Source organism: Hyperolius riggenbachi, chromosome 11, assembly GCF_040937935.1.
Source record: "Hyperolius riggenbachi isolate aHypRig1 chromosome 11, aHypRig1.pri, whole genome shotgun sequence".
Classification (NCBI taxonomy): domain Eukaryota; kingdom Metazoa; phylum Chordata; class Amphibia; order Anura; family Hyperoliidae; genus Hyperolius; species Hyperolius riggenbachi.
This window is the reverse complement of record NC_090656.1, coordinates 129,211,403-129,229,915: the sequence shown is the minus strand read 5'-3', so window position 1 is coordinate 129,229,915 and position 18,513 is coordinate 129,211,403. Positions and strand designations below refer to the sequence as shown.

The 18,513-nt window shown below is 47.7% G+C and overlaps 1 protein-coding gene across 2 annotated transcripts in view; it reads right to left on the bottom strand.

Moving 5' to 3' along the window:
- The window catches only part of LOC137537785 (epidermal growth factor receptor kinase substrate 8-like protein 2), a 176,296-nt gene that overhangs the window by 17,156 nt on the left and 140,627 nt on the right, over positions 1–18,513 (bottom strand). For both annotated transcript variants that reach the window (XM_068259748.1, XM_068259749.1), the window contains exons 14-15: positions 12,321–12,421; positions 1,923–2,031 (exon numbers count right to left, since the gene is read on the bottom strand). In XM_068259748.1, the coding sequence (XP_068115849.1) occupies positions 1,923–2,031; positions 12,321–12,421 (210 nt within the window). The remainder of the gene's footprint in view (positions 1–1,922; positions 2,032–12,320; positions 12,422–18,513) is intronic.

Below are 18,513 nucleotides of genomic sequence, written 5' to 3'. Positions count from 1 at the left end.
TAAAAAATGAAAGAAAATCTGTAACGAAAAATCCTCCCCTGAGGGGTACTCACCTCGGGTGGGGGAAGCCTCCGGATCCTATTGAGGCTTCCCCAGTCCTCCTCGGTCCCACGGTAGCGGCGAAAATCCTCCCAGAGCGGCGGCGATGTAAATATTTACCTTTTGGCTCCAGCGCAGGCGCAGTATCCGCTCCTTCCCACAGAAATAGGCGGAAATAGACGACCTCCGTCGGGCTGCTCTACTGCGCAGGCGCAAGCCTCCTGCGCCTGCACAGTAGAGTGGACCCTACGGAGATCAACTATTTCTGCCTATCTCCGTCAGAAGAGCTGCAACAGTGCCCCTGCTGGAGCCTGGAAAGGTAAATATTGAACAGGCTGTCGGGTTGCTGTTCGGAGGGCTGCAGCGAGACCCCCGTGGGACAGAGGAGGACGGGGAAGCCTCATTAGGATCCGGAGGCCTCCCCCTCCCGAGGTGAGTACTCCCCAAGGGACGTTTTTATTGTTAGTGTCTCTTTAAGTGGCGTCCCCCTCCCAAGCCTTTTTAACCTCTTGTCACCCAGAATGCAGAGCCCTAGCCCGCATGGGGCTTCGCGTCCCTGAGCTATACCAGCCCGCATGGCCCATGGTATGGGGGTCTTTGGAGGAGAGGGGCGGCAAAGCCTTGTCCAATACATGGACAAGGGGCTCTTCCCACCTCCAGTGCCCCAGGAGGAACTGGGGCTGATGACACCCTGGGGGAGGGTTCATGGTAGCATCTGGGAGTCCCCTTTAAGAATGGGAACCCCAGATGCCCCCCCATCCTTACCCATTTCCACAAAGACTTATATGAAAAAAAACACAATGACGAAAGAAGTTCATTAACCTCCTGAGCAGCATAACGCATGTAGCCTCAGAGTCCCCCAGGCAAAATCTATTAGATGTAATTCCTGCTGAATGTGTTAGCTAGCACTAGGCTAGCTAGTATAGGTGACCAGCACCCCAATGCAACCGCTTATGCATTTCTCAGCCTGGATCCAGCGATCGGCGCAGCCTCCCCGCACAGCTCCGGTCTTCTCTATGGGGAGGATCGCACATGACGTCATGCGCAGCCCCGATCCTCCCCATAGAGAAGACCGGAGCTGTGCGGGGAGGCTGCGGCGATTGCTGGATCCAGGCTGGGGTGGGGGGCAATCGGCGGGTGCCAGCCACTTATACTAGCTAGCCTAGTGCTAGCTAAAACATTCGGGAGGAATTACATTTAAAGGATACCCCAACTGAAATGTGACATAATGAGATAGACATGTGTATGTACAGTGCCTAGCACACAGATAACTATGCTGTGTTCCTTTTTTTCTTTCTCTGCCTGAAAGAGTTAAATATCAGGTATGTAAGTGGCTGACTCAGTCCTGACTCAGACAGGAAGTGACTACAGTGTGACCCTCACTGATAAGAACTTTCCTAGCAGAAAATGGCTTCTGAGAGCAAGAAAGAGGTAAAAAAGGGGAATTTCTTATCAGTGAGGGTCACACTGTAGTCACTTCCTGTCTGAGTCAGGACTGAGTCAGCCACTTACATACCTGATATTTAACTCTTTTAGGCAGAGAAAGAAAAAAAGGAACACCGCATAGTTATCTGTGTGCTAGGCACTGTACATACACATGTCTATCTCATTATGTCACATTTCAGTTGGGGTATCCTTTAATAGATTTCTCCCGGGGGACTCCTAAGGCTGACAAAACCTCTGTAGAGGCATGCCCGACACATACCTCACCGACACAGCCTAGTTATGTGTATGCTCAGCACTGTACACACACATCTCTATCTCATCATGTCACCTGTCACATTTTAGATACACTTTAAGATTTTGAATTTTGTTAGTAAAAGTTCTTATTCAGTGCCTATTCTAGTGAAACTTCATTGTATTCTTCTTCATAAAACTTTTACCTCCAGTACTTCATCTTTAAGCACTGATAGCTCATCGGCATTGCTGGCAGTGAAGCCGTAACGGATTTTGACGCATCTCTGTGGCTGTGGCGGTACTGGTGCATCATAGCTGTGCAGAAAAATGACAGATAAGCATGTGCTTTCTTGCCCTTATTATAATTACACATTTACTTGTACTACTCACAGATTTTTCACAGCACTATACAAAGAACAACAAACAAGTCATTGGACAAGTTCATTTGGATGATGGAGAACATTTTTTTTTTTACTTCAAAGTTTTTTTGTTTTTTTTTAATTGAAATCATATTTGCATACAAACAGTCGAGAATGCAAATATTGCAATAACATTATTCGGTCTATGTTCTGCAGCTAGACCCATGAAATGCTTACATAAAGAAAACAAATATATCCTCCTGACAAATGGACTAAATTTGCGTGAATTGGTTACATTATGGCCAAGACCAGGGGTGCTGCTAAGGTTTTTGTGGCCCCAAGTGGCATATAATTTGTGGACCCCAGTATAGGTAGGCATTGTGTCCCTCTTGTATAGGTGGCCAAAGGTGCCCCTCTCACCCATAGGGCATTGGTGTCAATGGGAGTCCCCAGCTTTCTGCTGCCCACCCATCCCCAACACTCATAGACCTGCAGATCAGTGGTGAGTGACCCGAAGAGAGGAGAGCAACGCACAGTAGCATTTCAAATGCAGGAAATGAGCAATGACCTCACTTCCGCATCTGAAGTGTACTTTGGGATCACTTCGCCACTCTCTCCTCTGTTCATGTTGCCACTGATCTGTAGGTCTGTGTATGTTGGGGGTGGTGAGACAGCAGGAAGCTACATACCCCCACCCAAGGCCGGCCCGCCCATGAGGCGGGGTGAAACTTTTGCCTCAGGCGGCACTTCTGGGGGGGCGGCACCCGCCCGTCCATGGGTGTGGGGGGCCGCCCGAGCTGGAGGGGATAGCGGGCAGGAAGGGGATATTGGGCCTAGCGGCGGGGAGGGGGGTCGGACCCCCCGCTCCCTCCGCCTGGGTCCCCCGTCCTCCGCTCCCCTCCAGCTTTAAAAAGTTTCGTGCTGGCTGCAGCTATGTGTAAGAGGCAACAGGCGGGGATCACTCACCTCTTCCTCGTCCAGCGTGCGCTCCACTGACGTCACTTCCTGCGGCGTAGAAAAACTGGAACGAGGAAGAGGTGAGTGATCCCCGCTCGTTGCCTCTTACACATAGCTGCAGCCAGTACGGAACTTTTTAAAGCTGGAGGGGAGCGGAGGACGGGGGACCCAGGCGAGGGAGGGGGGGGTCCTGCCGCTAGGCCCAATAGCCCCTTCCTGCCCGCTATCCCCTCCAGCTTGGGCGGCCCCCCACACTCATGGACGGGCGGGTGCCGCCCCCCCAGAAGTGCCGCCTGAGGCAAAAGTTTAACCCCGCCTCATGGGTGGGCCGGCCCACGGAGGGGGGAGGGGGGGGGGGGCGGAGGCGGCGATTTCTTTGAAGATTGCCTCAGGCGGCAAAAAGTCTAGGGCCGGGCCTGCCCCCACCTATATCAATATGATAAGGGAATGCAGCAACAGCCATACACGTTGCAGACAGGGTGGCCAGCATGGGAGGGCCAGCTGTGGGTAAGGCCCCACACAACTGCTTGGTTCACCTTGGCCTAGCTGCACCCCTGGCCAAGACGACACAAAAAACAGCTTATTGCATAGTCCCCACTTTCAGGATTGATAGAAATTTTAGCTTCTATCTTCGTTCAACAGCAATGACTTTACACAGATTAAGTCACACACTGTTCTGTATCTCCCTATAAACAATACCCCAGCCTAGAACACTTAACCAAAGATGAAGATACTTCTACCCCTTAGCTTTAAGATCTGGTAAGGTGAAGAAAGGGGAGAGGTGGTAAGAGATATTGGCCCAAATGCAACTCACTTTTTCAACTGAGTTTTCTCGTAGGTGATATTTTTAACTTGTAAATAAAATGCATTTTAAATTCTCAGCAAGCAAGAAAGTATTCAACATAATTTTGGTAGTAGTTTTTCAACTACTTTTCGGTACTTTTTCAATTGCAAAATGCTGAAACGTTATTTTAAATACAAGATGAAAAATGATCTCCTAAGAGAAAACTCTGGAGAAAAAGTTCATTGCATATGGGCCATTATCCCTGAAGATCCCAAGAGATATCTGTGGTCATGGTCTATGGTATGAGGCTTCATGCTTTTGTCTTCATTTTTTTTTTCTTTGGCTGCATTATACTGGGCTGCTGATATGACCAGGCTGGCATCTGGCATTTCAAACCTTTTCTAATTACTAGTTAAACTGTGTCTAGAGGTCGTCAATATTTGAAATATTATTAGCCTATGTTTTATGCATCTAGGCCAGAGCCGGATCTTCAACCAGGCACCTCAAGCACCTGATTAGGGCCACATTCGGGGTCTAAGGGGCCCCATCAGCATGTAATTTGGAGTTTCTATACAGTGTGGGCAATGGGCAGAGCGCTTCAGGTTTACAGGGCAACCAGGATGTCAAAAAGCCCACGTACTGGAAGCATCTGCAGATTCTGAGCACTGTGGGCTGCACTGTCTGACTGTGAGTGTCACTTGTGTGCTGACTGTCTGAACGTTAGTGTTGTCCGGATCATGAACGATTCAGATCTTTGATCCGAATCTCTTTTGTGAGTCGAATCCTCCGAATCATCAAAATGAGTGATTCGGATCACAAAGGGGGCGGGGCCAGGAGCGGCACGCCCCCTCTCAGCGGGCAGGGGGGTCCTGGAAGCAGAGCAGAGATGGATCGCTCAGTTGGAGGGGAGCCAGCCTTGCAGGGACAGGTGGATGAGAGAGAGGGGACATGGGTGCCATTGCCAGATATGTGTAGAGCACACATACTAGCTATAATGTGCAGCTCATTATAGGCTGTCTGTTCCTAGTTGTGCATAGTGAACAAATGGGAAACTTTTGGCTCAGAAGCACAGCTCAGTAACTTTGTAGACAGCGTGCTGGGCTAGAATCACAGGGCAGCAGGCACTGTGATTGCAGGGCAATATGATCCTCCTGCACTGCTCTAAAGAACTGCACTTCACTTCTGGGAATGCTTTCTTTCACTGTGCCACGTTTGCATTCAAAGTATACAGATGAACATATAGGTGAAATACTGTATATGTAAAGCATATGATTGCAGCATGTGGGTATTGTGTGCAAACAAACATTTCTGCTCTCTGCTCGTCCCTCCACCCTTCTCTGTCCACTCCCTGCCCGTCTCTGTCCACCATCTCCCCTTCTCTGTGTGTCCACCACCCTCCCCTTCTCTGTCCACCACAGGGAAAGTCCTGTCCTGCTAGTCATTTCACCCCCGAATGCTTCCCTAGTAAAATGATCCGAGATTTGGATCAAAGATCCGGATCTTTTAAATGATCCGATTCGAATCATCCGAATCATTGAAAAGATCCGAACTTCCCATCTCTACTGAACGTCTCCCTCTCTGACATAAGCTCCGCCCACCCTCTCTCTGATAGTAGCTCCTCATTCCTCCATGTGTGTGGCGCCAGGCTCAAACTGCAGTTTCCCTTGTTGGCTGTCCTGGATTTCTTCACTTGCATCCCCCTCCACACAGTGTGAACTGGGCTCTGCACACACAGCTGGTGAGGTGAGGATCTTATTTTCTGCATTCCCCTCCTGGCTGCTCTCTGGTTAAAACATCACCAACTTAGATGTATTGTTTTCAAGGCTCTGGCATTGCATTTACTTTATCAGCATGTGTAACAGTCTAGCCTTATTGGGATTACTTTTGATTTTAGGATTACTTTTGACTCCATTTGTTCAAGCCATATTTATTTTTTGGACCACATCTTGCAATAGCATTTTTCTATATTGTTGCATTGTTGCATGTATGTAATGTTGCCCTTTCTACCTGCAGCACCCATTGTGATTCCCTGTATTCCCTGTCTCCATAGCATTCAGTGTGATCTCTCCTGGTCCCCGATGCCTGATAGATGCAAAAGTCCTTACAGCAACCTTTAAAGGACAACTGTAGAGAGAGGTATATAGAGGATGCCATATTTATTTCCTTTTAAAGTAAACGTGAAATGTGGAAATAAAAATATTTTATACTCACCTGGGGCTTCCTCCAGCCCCATAATCACTGATGCATCCCTCGCCGTCCTCCGTTCTGCCGCAATCAGCCCTGGTGATCTGGCTCAGTTGCGCTAGTCGGAACTTCTGCACATGGGTGAAGGGGCCGCACGTGCGCAGAAGAGCCGACTGGCGCAACTGAGCCAGTTACCGGGGCTGATTGCAGCAGAACGGAGGCACTCGGGAGGGCGATGAGACGCTTCGATGCTCATGGGGCTGTAGGAAGCCCTGGGTGAGTATAAAATATTTTTATTTCCACATCTCGGGTACACTTTAAAGCAGCCTTTCTCAACCTGTCACACTCACCATAGACGTTCCTCCGGGCATCCCCGTGCGCGTCCTGCTGTGCGCACGCGCGGGGGTTCACTGGGCCTCTTGTGCTCACTTCCTGCTCGTCGGTGTGTGTGGTGGAATGCGCACGCGCGCAGCACGCTGCGCGCGCAGCACCTAGGGCACCGCGCATGTGCGCACCCGTGTGCGCGCGAACCCACGTGCGCGCGCACGCAGAGAAGTGCGCGCGCATGCGCAGAAGGGTTGCGCACGTCCTGCGCATGCGCAGGGCGTTAATTTCGGCGCCAATTGTCCCTATATAAGCAGCACTGCCCTTGACTGCAGTGCTGCTCTTTCTGATCAGCTAGTGTGCCGTTCCGGTTACCTTTGGTTCCAGTTTATGCCTGATTGATTGATCTCCTGCCTCGACCCTTGGATTGTGACCCCGACTTCTGCCTGATTGCCGCCTGCCTCGACCCTTGGATTGTGACCCCGACTTCTGCCTGATTGCCGCCTGCCTCGACCCTTGGATTGTGACCCCGACTTCTGCCTGATTGCCGCCTGCCTCGACCCTTGGATTGTGACCCCGACTTCTGCTGGATTGCTACCCGCCTCCGGACCTTCAACTTACCTTGGACTCCGCCTACTCCATTAAGAGTGTCTCCTGTTCTCCTGACCACTCGCTGAGACTATCCCAGTAGTGACCTGGTAGGGCACTAGGCAGCTAAGTTCCACATCCCCCTCCTGGGGGTGTGGTCATGCACCCCCCTCAAGGGAGTGTGGGTGAAGACCCGTGGTCACCTAGACTCCACTACTGGGGAACGTCTCTTCCTTCGTGGGAGGGTCAACAGGGACTGAAGAGAAGTCCTAACACAACCTTTCTACCCTGGAGGAGCCTTGCAAATAACTTTTGGTTCTCAAGGAACCCCTGCAAACATTCTTTTGATCTCGAGGAACCCCTGCATTTATTTTGCAGGAGGCTTAGTCTTTGAAAGTACGTGTGGCTGTTTATTTCACTACCCCTATTACATTGTCACTTGTTCTATTGTCTCCTGAGCCCCCAATTTAGTGCTTCTTGTTACAGTACCACCTATTATGGTGTGCTCTATTATACTTCCCCCACGATGGGGGAAAATTCCAAGGAACCCCTGCAGAGTACTCAAGGAACCCTGGGGTTCCAGGGAACCCTGGTTGAGAAAGCCTGCTTTAAAGGGAACCAGAGGCCCCAGAAAAAAGTTTTTATACATACCTGGGGCTTCCTCCAGCCCCATATGCACGGATCGCTCCCATGCCGCCGTCCTCTGCTGCCTGGATCCGCCGGTACCGGGTCCCGTCAGTCGGCCAGCTGACGCGGCCAATAGTCCGCATCACAATGAGCTCCCTCCATGTATGTACGCGTGAGGCTGCCTACTGCGCAGCCTCATGCGTACATGTAAGGAGGGAGCCGCTGTATATGCGGACAATTGGCCGCGTCCGCCGGAAGTGACGGGACCCAGGTCCGCCGATCCAGGAAGCGGAGGATGGCGGCGTGGGAGCGATCCAGGCTTATGGGGCTGGAAGAAGCCCCAGGTATGTATAAAAGCTTCTTCTTTTTTTTCATCACGTTCCCCTCTGGTTCCCTTTAAGCAATACCAGTTACTTAGCAGCCCAGCTGCTCTATTTGGCTGCAGTAGTGTCTGAATAACACCTGATCTGCATATGCTTGTTTAGGGTCTATGGCTGAAAGTATTAGAGGCAGAGGGTCAGCAGAACAGCCATGAGACTGGTATTGCTTAATAGGAAATAATTATGGCAGCATACAGATACCTCTCACTTTAGTTGTCCTTTAAGCTTAAAAAGGGTAAAAAAAATAAATAAAAATGCTATAGACTGATTTAGCTCCATCCACTATCTCTGGCCTTGTCCATTTAAAATTTTGAGTGTCCAGATTTTTTTAGCCTTTTGTCCATCAACATTTTTAAATGTGGTTGGCAACGCTGCCCTGCCGCCAAGAACATGCCCGATCGACGATGCAACCAATTTGGGGTCGAAATTGGTTGGATGTATCGATCAGACATGCTGCTGGATCTTCGACCGACGTGCTCGATCAGCCTATTCATGCCCAATGTCAAAGTGGCCATGTCCCCAAAACTTTGCTGCACTTAACATTTAACCCCCTCAAATACCCTCCTCAAAACATTTTTTTTGGGGGGGTGTGTGGAGGTGTCTGAAGATAATCAGCACCGGGTGCCAAATACCCTAGCTGCTGCTACGGCTAGGGGGACCCAGCATGTAATCATTTGGCAGCGGAGCAGCTCTTTTACCTGCCAGCCTGCCGTAGCAGCAGCACTGAACGGTTTCCGAGAGGATGAGTGTCACCGTTACTATTGTAACAAGACACTCTCCACTCCAGCCCACAGAGTCAGCATGCGCCCTGCACCACGTGACTCACGTCAGCGTGCTTACTGTGGCTGGCAGACGCTGCTGGCCTCATTGCCTCCTCCCTCCTCCTGAACATGCTGCAGGCTCAATGTGACAACTCAGTCCAGGCGCCATAATAGTGAGTAGTACAGGAGGCAGTGGGTTGTATCATGAACGGCCTGGGGGTACAAGTGGCTGCCAGCCCACCCACAGTTCATGGGGGAAGGGGGCAAATCTGCTATTTTGCTTAGGGACCCATTTGGCCTTAATCCGGCTCTGATCTAGGCCTATATTGAGGAGGGCTAAAGAGGGCATTAGTTGGAATGGTGCCTGATTTTAATTATATCCCTGACCAAAAATTAACAAGGTGAGGGCAGCTCAAAGAATATGATGTAGAGTGGATCATAGATAGCATTTACTAATACATGGCAACAATGAATTTTGAAAGAACAGAACTAACACTACTGTGTTTTACAACTACACAACTAGTGGTAATCTAACGTAACTGCTAAGACTGTTGAGGTTTTTATGTGTCCCATGACAAATGCCACTTATTACTGGATGCAGTAGCTGTTTAAAAACATTTATTGTAAATAGAGCTATAGCCTAGGGTGGACAAGGGGCACCTGGCTAAGCACTGTACACATGGCTCTGTAGATTAGATACATGGATCCAGGGGCGTAGCAATAGACCCTGCAAGGGATGCAGCTGCAGGGGGGCCCAGAAGCAGCAGGGGGCCCGTGGGGGGAGAAGTTTCTTTTGCGTGTCCTGAGAGACTGACAACTAAGGGCACGGAGAGAAAAAGCTTTCTGCTGTCTGCACAATTGTTCTAATGACTGCATCTGCTCAGCCACTGATAACGATTCATACAAAGTTTTGTAGACAAAGATTTGTAGTGTGCAGCAAGGTCTTGGGGCCCCATCCAAAGTTTTGCAGGGGGGCCAAGGGATTTCTAGTTACGCCCCTGCATGGATCTTCTCGGATACTGATATCCACGTCCACCATGAGTGATGAACAAGACATTCTCCTAACAGGGAAACTTTCCCTAGGAAGGGAAGAAAGATATTCTCTTGGGGTCATCATCTGCCAATCAGTTATCTAGCAGCTGGAAAATTAAGCAGCACCTAGAGACTTTGCTGGGATGGGTTTAATTTTCTCCTTGGGTCAGGGGAGATTTGCATTGTTAGGATCTTAATTTGATAATTTTTATAGACCATACCATATTCACAGCGAAGTGTCATCAACTGTAAATGCCAGCTTTATTTATTATGATAAATGCTGGTAACATCAATAAACTTGATGCAGTCTGGCTTATTGAACAGGTGTAGATGCTGGTTGGCCTGATCTGTCGCTGAAGGACAGCAAAAACCAATGTGAGACCAACCAGCGTGTCCCTAAAATAAGAATTCAAAGACTTAACCATGTGAGAGGGCTTTAAATAAAGAAGGCAAAGCCAAACAAGGGCTGGTTCACAAAACAAGTAAAAACTTTCCTATTTATGGAACAGACTATAGCATAGAAATGGACAACTTGATGGACATAGGTTCATAGGATAAACATGGGATCCTTTCAGAACTGTTAAAACATGTCTGGTTTCTATTGTGTCCATTGTAGTATTGAAACGCAAAGTCTCATCCTGCATATATTATTCTGAGCAGCGGACGGAAATCAGACAGGTTATAGAAGCAATGCTATGTCTAACATGTCTGATGCAATAGACAACAGAGACACTGAGAACAAGTGGTTTGCACTTTACAAGGGCTACCTGTTGGCTACACGAGCAGTCCAACCATGTAGATGGCATCAAGTGAATGTAAAATATATATATATATATATATATATATATATATATATATATATATATATATATATATATATATATATATATATATATATATATATATATATATATACAGTACAGACCAAAAGTTTGGACACACCTTCTCATTCATAGATTTCTTTATTTTCATGATTATGAACATTGTAGATTCACACTGAAGGCATCCAAATTATGAATTAACACATGTGGAAGTATAGGAAACAACCACAAAGTGTTAAACAACTGAAAATATGTCATATTCTAGGTTCTTCAAAGTAGCCACCTTTTGCTTTGATTACTGCTTTGCACACTCTTGACAGGCAATCTCTTGATGAGCTCCAAGAGGTAGTCACCTGAAATGGTTTTCACTTCACAGGTGTGCCCTGTCAGGTTTAATAAAGGGGATTTCTTGCCTTATAAATGGGGTTGGGACCAAAAATCTAAATGTTGGACTCATCAGACCTAAGCACAGATTTCCACTGGTCTAATGGACTGGTCTAATGGACATTCCTTGTGTTCTTTAGCTCAAACAAGTCTCTTCTGCTTGTTGCTAGTCTGCTAGTAGAGATTGCCTGTGAAGAGTGTGCAAAGCAGTAATCAAAGCAAAAGGTGGCTACTTTGAAGAACCTAGAATATGACCTATTTTCAGTTGTTTCACACTTTTTGCTTATGTACTATACTTCCACATGTGTTAATTCATAATTTGGATGCCTTCAGTGTGAATCTACAATGTTCATAATCATGAAAATAAAGAAAACTCTGAATGAGAAGGTGTGTCCAAACTTTTGGTCTGTACTGTATATATATATATACATCCATCCTGTTATTTCTTCACCTACGGTACAGTGTAGTCAGTGATCTGGTCACACAAATAGGAAGAGAATGAATTACATACAGAACTAGGAAAAGTTCTAATAGAATAAGTTGTTTCTGAGTTTGAAATCGCTTTTCTAACCGTATTTTGATTAAGTTCTTTCTTGCTGGGAACTTATAAAATAAAAAAGATGGGACGACACGACAGAAAAGTGTATTGCATTGGGGCCTTAACATGTAGAGAGCAGATTGCTGATATTCAAGTAAAGAAGGCCCTGATTTACTGAACTATGGTAAAATGCTGTGCGGACACAGCACACAACAATTTACTGGTGTTTATGCCAGCAACGTATCATGCATTTCAGTTTATGCCAGCAACATATCATGCATTTCAGTTTATGCCAGCAACATATCCTGCATTTCATACATAGCGCATGTAGACAAGGCACCTGTTGTTATGCGCTTTGGGTCTTATGGGAGAAAAGCATTCACAAATGCTTTGTTGCTGATTGTTGTTGTTAGGATAACGCCATATAGAAGCAACCCATGAAGTGAATCCTGGTATGTGCACAGTGCACGTTACATTGCTGGCATAAACCGCAGTAAAACTGACATTGTTGTATGCGCACAGCAATTTTAATTTAAGGAATCGGGGCCATAGCTACAAACAACCAGTAGGAAAAGGGATGGAGGGTTTACACATGCATCAACAGAGGACAGTGACAGGCGGGCAGCCAAGGTCACCGTGGTCAGGAGAGGGCCTACATTACAGATCTAGTGCTTTTCTCATCTTTCTAAATCACTCATTTTTCACACTCAAGTAGAGACACTGGAAACAAATGTTTGTGTTTATGGGAAGAAAGGGATACAAATTTTCTCTAAATAATTGTGATTTGGTGTACCATACAGGTTTATGTAAAGTTTATTTGTTAATGTTTAATTCTTCAGATAAACCTAAAGACCCCAGTGCTCACCTGGTAGGTTTAGGGCCTGGGTTATATTCTGGCTTAGGCTCAGGCACAGGCTGTTGTCTGAATGAGGGAACACGGTAAGGATTTCTATTAGGAGGAGATGTCTGAAAGAGAAATGCATCAGATGTGAACAAGTCCATTGATTAAAAAAAAAAAGTAGATCAGCGCATAGACTATTCTATGGCCAACCGCTCCCAATTAATAGTTTAGCAACTAATGCATATGCAGAGCTTCTGTTTTTGGATTCAAGGTGCGTTTTTTGTCTCTGGGGTGAGGGGCTCAGCGCATCTCTGTTGGTACCCAATCAGAGGCACAGGTGATGCGCTGATCTACTTTTTTTTGTGCATGATTTGATTTTCACTTCTAGTAGCACCCAGGTTATGCATATGCATGTTTTTAATTTAGTTAGAGGTAGGGCCCCTCCCACAGAGGGAAACCTCATTGTGGTGGGAAGGCCAAGTACTTGATACTCTCTGCCACCAAAAATTGAACCGTGCAAAGACCCGGGTAGGGACAACTTCCTTATGAAGGCACATGATGACAAAGCACAAACTGCAATGGGATGACCATCTGAGGAAAAGCAGCACACAAAAGCAAAGCCACACACCGCAGTGGAAGATACCAGGCCGCAATTATTTCTCAAAAAAGGTGATGCCCAAACTGTACTGTGATGTTGAAAGGCAAGTGGTGTCATCTCTGGTACACAGCGTTGGGTCAAGGGTCCATCTGACCACGTGGTCTGTCTGCAAAGCACGGTCAGGCCTGCCCGAAGACTAGGGGCTCGATTCACAAAGCGGTGCTAACCCAGTTAGAGACTTTAGGCGTGATAACCATTGCACCACGCTGGCGAAAAGCCAGTTTAGGCGTGATAAGTTTAGGCGTGATAAGTTTAGGCGTGATAAGTTTAGGCATGCTAAGTTTAGATAAGTGTAGATAGCGTGCAAAGTCCCGCACGCAAAGCAGCGCCATTAAACTCTATGCGAAGTGCACCAGACTTTGCTAGCACAAAACTTTTGATCAGCTGTGCACTGCGGTGATAACGCATTTGGTGCTTAAACTTATCACGCCTAAACTTATCACACCTAAACTTATCACACCTAAACTTATCACACCTAAACTTATCACACCTAAACTTATCATGCCTAAACTGAGTTTAGGTGTGATAAAGGGCTTTTCACCAGCACGCTAACTGTTAGCACCGCTTTGTGAATCAGGCCCTAAGTCAGTCCCCACACACAGCATCTCTGCCTGCATGCCGTGTGACTGCCTGCCCCAAGACTAAGTCGCTTCCCACACAGCATCTCTGCCTGCAGGCCGTTTGACTGCCTTCTCCGCAACCACCAACAGGGTCCAGGACTACAGGTGGATACCTGAATTTTTAAGGCTGCTATAATAATTTTTCTGGTGCGTGTACATGCCTGCCTAATTTTTCTGGCTGCACTGCGGCTGCAACAATAAAACAAAAGGCATGTACATGTGTCAATTCCCCTTCATGATCGTTACATTGCCTCGGTGAAGAGGCTTGCGTATCACAATGAAGCAATGACCGCCTGCTATATGAGTGTCTGGGGGGGGGGGGGGTTGGGGGGAACACCCAAGATAAGGTCGTTGCTTCATTGTGGACAGATCAAATTCGATCAGCTGGACAGTCACTGTTGTTCTGTCATTGAGCTACCTCAGCTCGGCAACCATATGGGCTTGAAAACCGCCAAGGCCTACACTAATTGCACTACCTGATTGATGTATACCCATGCAAGATGTTTTAAAGCACTTTAGACCTCCAATTTAGCATGAATGTGATTTCTGCCCTTAAAATGCTGCTGTGCGTCAAATCCTGATTTTTCCCCGGGACTTTTGGCATGTATCCCACTCCTCCATGCAAAATCTCAGATGTTAGACCCCTTGAAACATCTTTTCCATCACTTTTGTGGCCAGCATACATTTTTCTAGTTTTCAAAGTTCGCATCCCCATTGAAGTCTATTGCGGGTCGCGAAAGTTCGCGCGCACCGAACCTTTTGTGTAAGTTCGCGTTTGAGGTTCGCGAACCGAAAATCGGAGGTTCGAGCCATCTCTAATTAACAGTCGTAAAAAAAGTGGGCATAAGCCCTAGTTATTTTGCACATGTTAAACTGTTGGCTATTAATATTTTAATGGATACCTGAACTGAGAGGGATATGGAGGCAGCCATATTTATTTCCTTTTAAACAATACCAGTTGCCTCAGTTGCCTGGCAGCCCTGCTGATCTGTTTGGCTATGGTAGTGTCTGAAACACATACCTGAAACAAGCATGGGGATCATCCAGTCACACTTCAGTCAGAAACATCTGATCTGCATTTGCTTGTTCAGGGTCTATGGGTGAAAGTATTGGAGGCTGCCGGATAGCCAGGCAATTGGTATTGTTTAAAAGAAAATAAATATAGCAGCCTTTATATTCCTCTCAGTTCAGATGTCCTTTAGGTATAAAATTATACTGCAGTACATTTCTGAGCTGAGATCATATTATCTCTCAACTCAACTTTTATCTCTATTAGACAGATATTTGCATCCAGCAGTCTCTGGTCTTTTGGAGGTGTATCCTCCAGCTTCACGGGAAATGGAACCCGAATGAATAATGCAATATACGCAAAATTATTATTGTAGCCCCATTTTAGTTTACGGGCATGTAACCTCTTGTATACACAATATAAGCTGTGACTTTTTGCCTCTACTGATAGTTAGAGTGGGGCCGATCCTCCGATTTTCGGTTCGCGAACTTCCGCGGAAGGTTCGGTTCGCGTAAAAGTTCGCAAACCGCAATAGACTTCAATGGGGATGCGAACTTTGAAAAAAAAAAAAATTATGCTGGCCACAAAAGTGATGGAAAAGATGTTTCAAGGGGTCTAACACTGGACCCCCAGGTGGAGGAGTGGGATACATGCCAAAAGTCCCCGGGAAAAATCTGGATTTGACGCAAAGCAGCGTTTTAAGGGCAGAAATCACATTGAATGCTAAAGGACAGGCCTAAAGTGCTTTAAAGAGACTCCGTAACAAAAATTGCATCCTGTTTTTTATCATCCTACAAGTTCCAAAAGCTATTCTAATGTGTTCTGGCTTACTGCAGCACGTTCTACTATCACCATCTCTATAATAAATCAACTTATCTCTCTCTTGTCAGACTTGTCAGCCTGTGTTTGGAAGGCTGCCAAGTTCTTCAGTGTTGTGGTTCTGTGATGCATCTCCCCCCTCCTGGCCCCTCTCTGCACACTGCCTGTATATTATTTAGATTAGGGCAGCTTCTCTCTTCTCTCATATCTTTTACAAGCTGGATAAATCATCCTCTGAGCTGGCTGGGCTTTCACATACTGAGGAATTACATACAGGCAGAGCTGTCTGCACTCTGCAGGAAGAAACGATCAGCCTGACACTTCAGTGGAAGATAGCTGCAGGGGGAAAGAAACACACAAATTATCTCTTGAGATTCAAAAGGAAGGCTGTATACAGCCTGCTTGTGTATGAATGTATTTTCTATGTGTGGACATCTTGTACATCAACCTACTTCCTGTTTTGGTGGCCATTTTGTTTGTTTATAAACAAACTTTTTAAAACTGTTTTTAACCACTTTTAATGCGGCGAGGAGCGGCGAAATTGTGACAGAGGGTAATAGGAGATGTCCCCTAACGCACTGGTATGTTTACTTTTGTGCGATTTTAACAATACAGATTCTCTTTAAAACATCTTGCATGTGTATACATCAATCAGGTAGTGTAATTAAGGTACTGCTTCACACTGACACACCAAACTCACCGTGTAACGCACCGCAAACAGCTGTTTGTGTAGTGACGGCCGTGCTGGACTGGTGCGCACCATGGAGAGAGTGCAGGTTTTGGTGGCTTTACAGCCCATATGGTCGCCTGGCTGATGTAGCTGAATGACAGAACAGTGACTGTCCAGCTGATCAAATTTGGTCTGACCACAATGAGGCAACAACCTTTTTATCGTGGGTGTGCCCCCCGAGACACTCATCTAGGCGCCGGTCATTGCTTCATTGTGATACGCAAGCCCCTTTACCACGGCAAGGTAATGATCACGAAGGGGAATGGGTGCATGTACATGCCTTTTCTTTTGTTGTTGCAGCTCCCCGCAGTGCAGCCAGAAAAATTAGGCAGTCATGTACACGCACCAGAAAAATTAGTACAGCGGCCGCTGCTAGCAGCGGCCTAAAAAATTCAGCAATCCGCCTTGAGTCCCGGACCCTGTTGGTGGTGGCGGAGAAGGTAGTCAAGCGGCCTGCAGGCAGACATGCTGTGTGGAGGGACTGGGAGTGACTTAGTCTTCTTGGGGCAGGCCAGGCAGCCAGTCACACGGCGTGCAGGCAGAGATGCTGTGTGTGCGGGGACTGACTTAGTCTTGGGGCGGGCAGCAGCCCTCCGGGATCCATGCCTCATTTATTTTGATAAATGTGAGGTACTTAACAGTTTTGTGACTTAGGCGACTTCTCTTCTCAGTGACAATGCCTCCAGCTGCGCTGAAGGTCCTTTCTGACAGGACGCTTGCGGCAGGGCAGGAGAGAAGTTGGATGGCAAATTGGGACAGCTCTGGCCACAGGTTAAGCCTGCGCACCCAGTAGTTCAAGGGTTCCTCATCGCTGTTCACAGCAGTGTCTACATCCACACTTAAGGCCAGGTAGTCGGCTACCTGCCGTTCCAGGCGTTGGTGGAGGGTGGATCCGGAAGGGCTACGGCGAGGCGTTGGACTAAAGAACGTCCGCATGTCCGACATCACCATGAGATTGCTGGAGCGTCCTGTCTTTGACTGCGTGGACACGGGAGGAGGATTAGTGGCAGTGGTACCTTGCTGGCGTTGTGCTGTCACATCACCCTTAAAGGCATTGTAAAGCATAGTTGACAGCTTGTTCTGCATGTGCTGCATCCTTTCCACCTTCAGGTGAGTTGGTAACAGGTCCGCCACTTTGTGCCTGTACCGAGGGTCTAGTAGTGTGGCCACCCAGTACAGCTCATTCCCCTTGAGGTTTTTTATACGGGGGTCCCTCAACAGGCAGGACAGCATAAAAGACGACATCTGCACAAAGTCGGATCCAGATGTACCATGCATCTCCTCTTGCTCTTCCTCAGTGATGTCACGTAAGTCAACCTCCTCCCCCCAGCCGCGAACAATACCACGGGAAGGTTGAGCAGCACAAGCCCCCTGCGACGCCTGCTGCGGTTGTTCTCCTGCCCCTCCTCCTCCTCCTCCTCCCCCAAAGAAACACCTTGCTCATCATCCTCTGAGTCTGACTCGTCTTCTGCACACGACTTCTCTTCTTCCTCCTCCTCCCCCCTGTGTGCTGCCGCAGGTGTTGAGGAAACAGCTGGGTCTGATGAAAATTGGTCCCATGCCTGTTCCTGCCGTAACTGTTCCTGGTCACGCTCATTCGCAGCTTCATCCGCCACTCTACGCACAGCACGCTCCAAGAAGTAAGCGTAGGGAATCAAGTCGCTGATGGTGCCTTCACTGCGGCTCACCAGGTTGGTCACCTCCTCAAACGGCCGCATGAGCCTGCATGCATTTCTCATCAGTGTCCAGTTGTCGGGCCAGTACATCCCCATCTTCCCAGACTGTTTCATTCTACTGTAGTTGTAGAGGTACTGGGTGATGGCTTTCTTCTGTTCTAGCAGGCGGGAGAACATGAGCAGGGTCGAATTCCAGCGAGTGGGGCTATCGCAAATTAGGCGTCTCACCGGCAAGTTGTTTTTCCGCTGAATTTCCGCAAAGCGTGCCATGGCTGTGTAAGACCGCCTCAAATGCCCACAGAACTTCCTGGCCTGCTTCAGGACATCCGCTAAGCCAGGGTACTTTGACACAAATCTTTGAACAACTAGATTCATGACATGTGCCATGCAGGGTATGTGTCGGCTTCCCCATATGCAAAGCGGCAAGCAGATTGCTGCCGTTGTCGCACACCACGTTGCCTATCTCCAGGTGGTGCGGGGTCAGCCACTCATTCACCTGTTTCTTAAGAGCAGCCAGGAGAGCTGCTCCAGTGTGACTCTCCGCTTTGAGGCAAGACATGTCTAAGATGGCGTGACACCGTCGTACCTGGCATGCAGCATAGGCCCTGCGGAGCTGGGGCTGTGTAGCTGGAGAGGAGAACTGCCACTCAGCCAAGGAGGAGGAGGACAGCGAAGAGCATGTAGCAGGAGGAGAGGAGGTGGCAG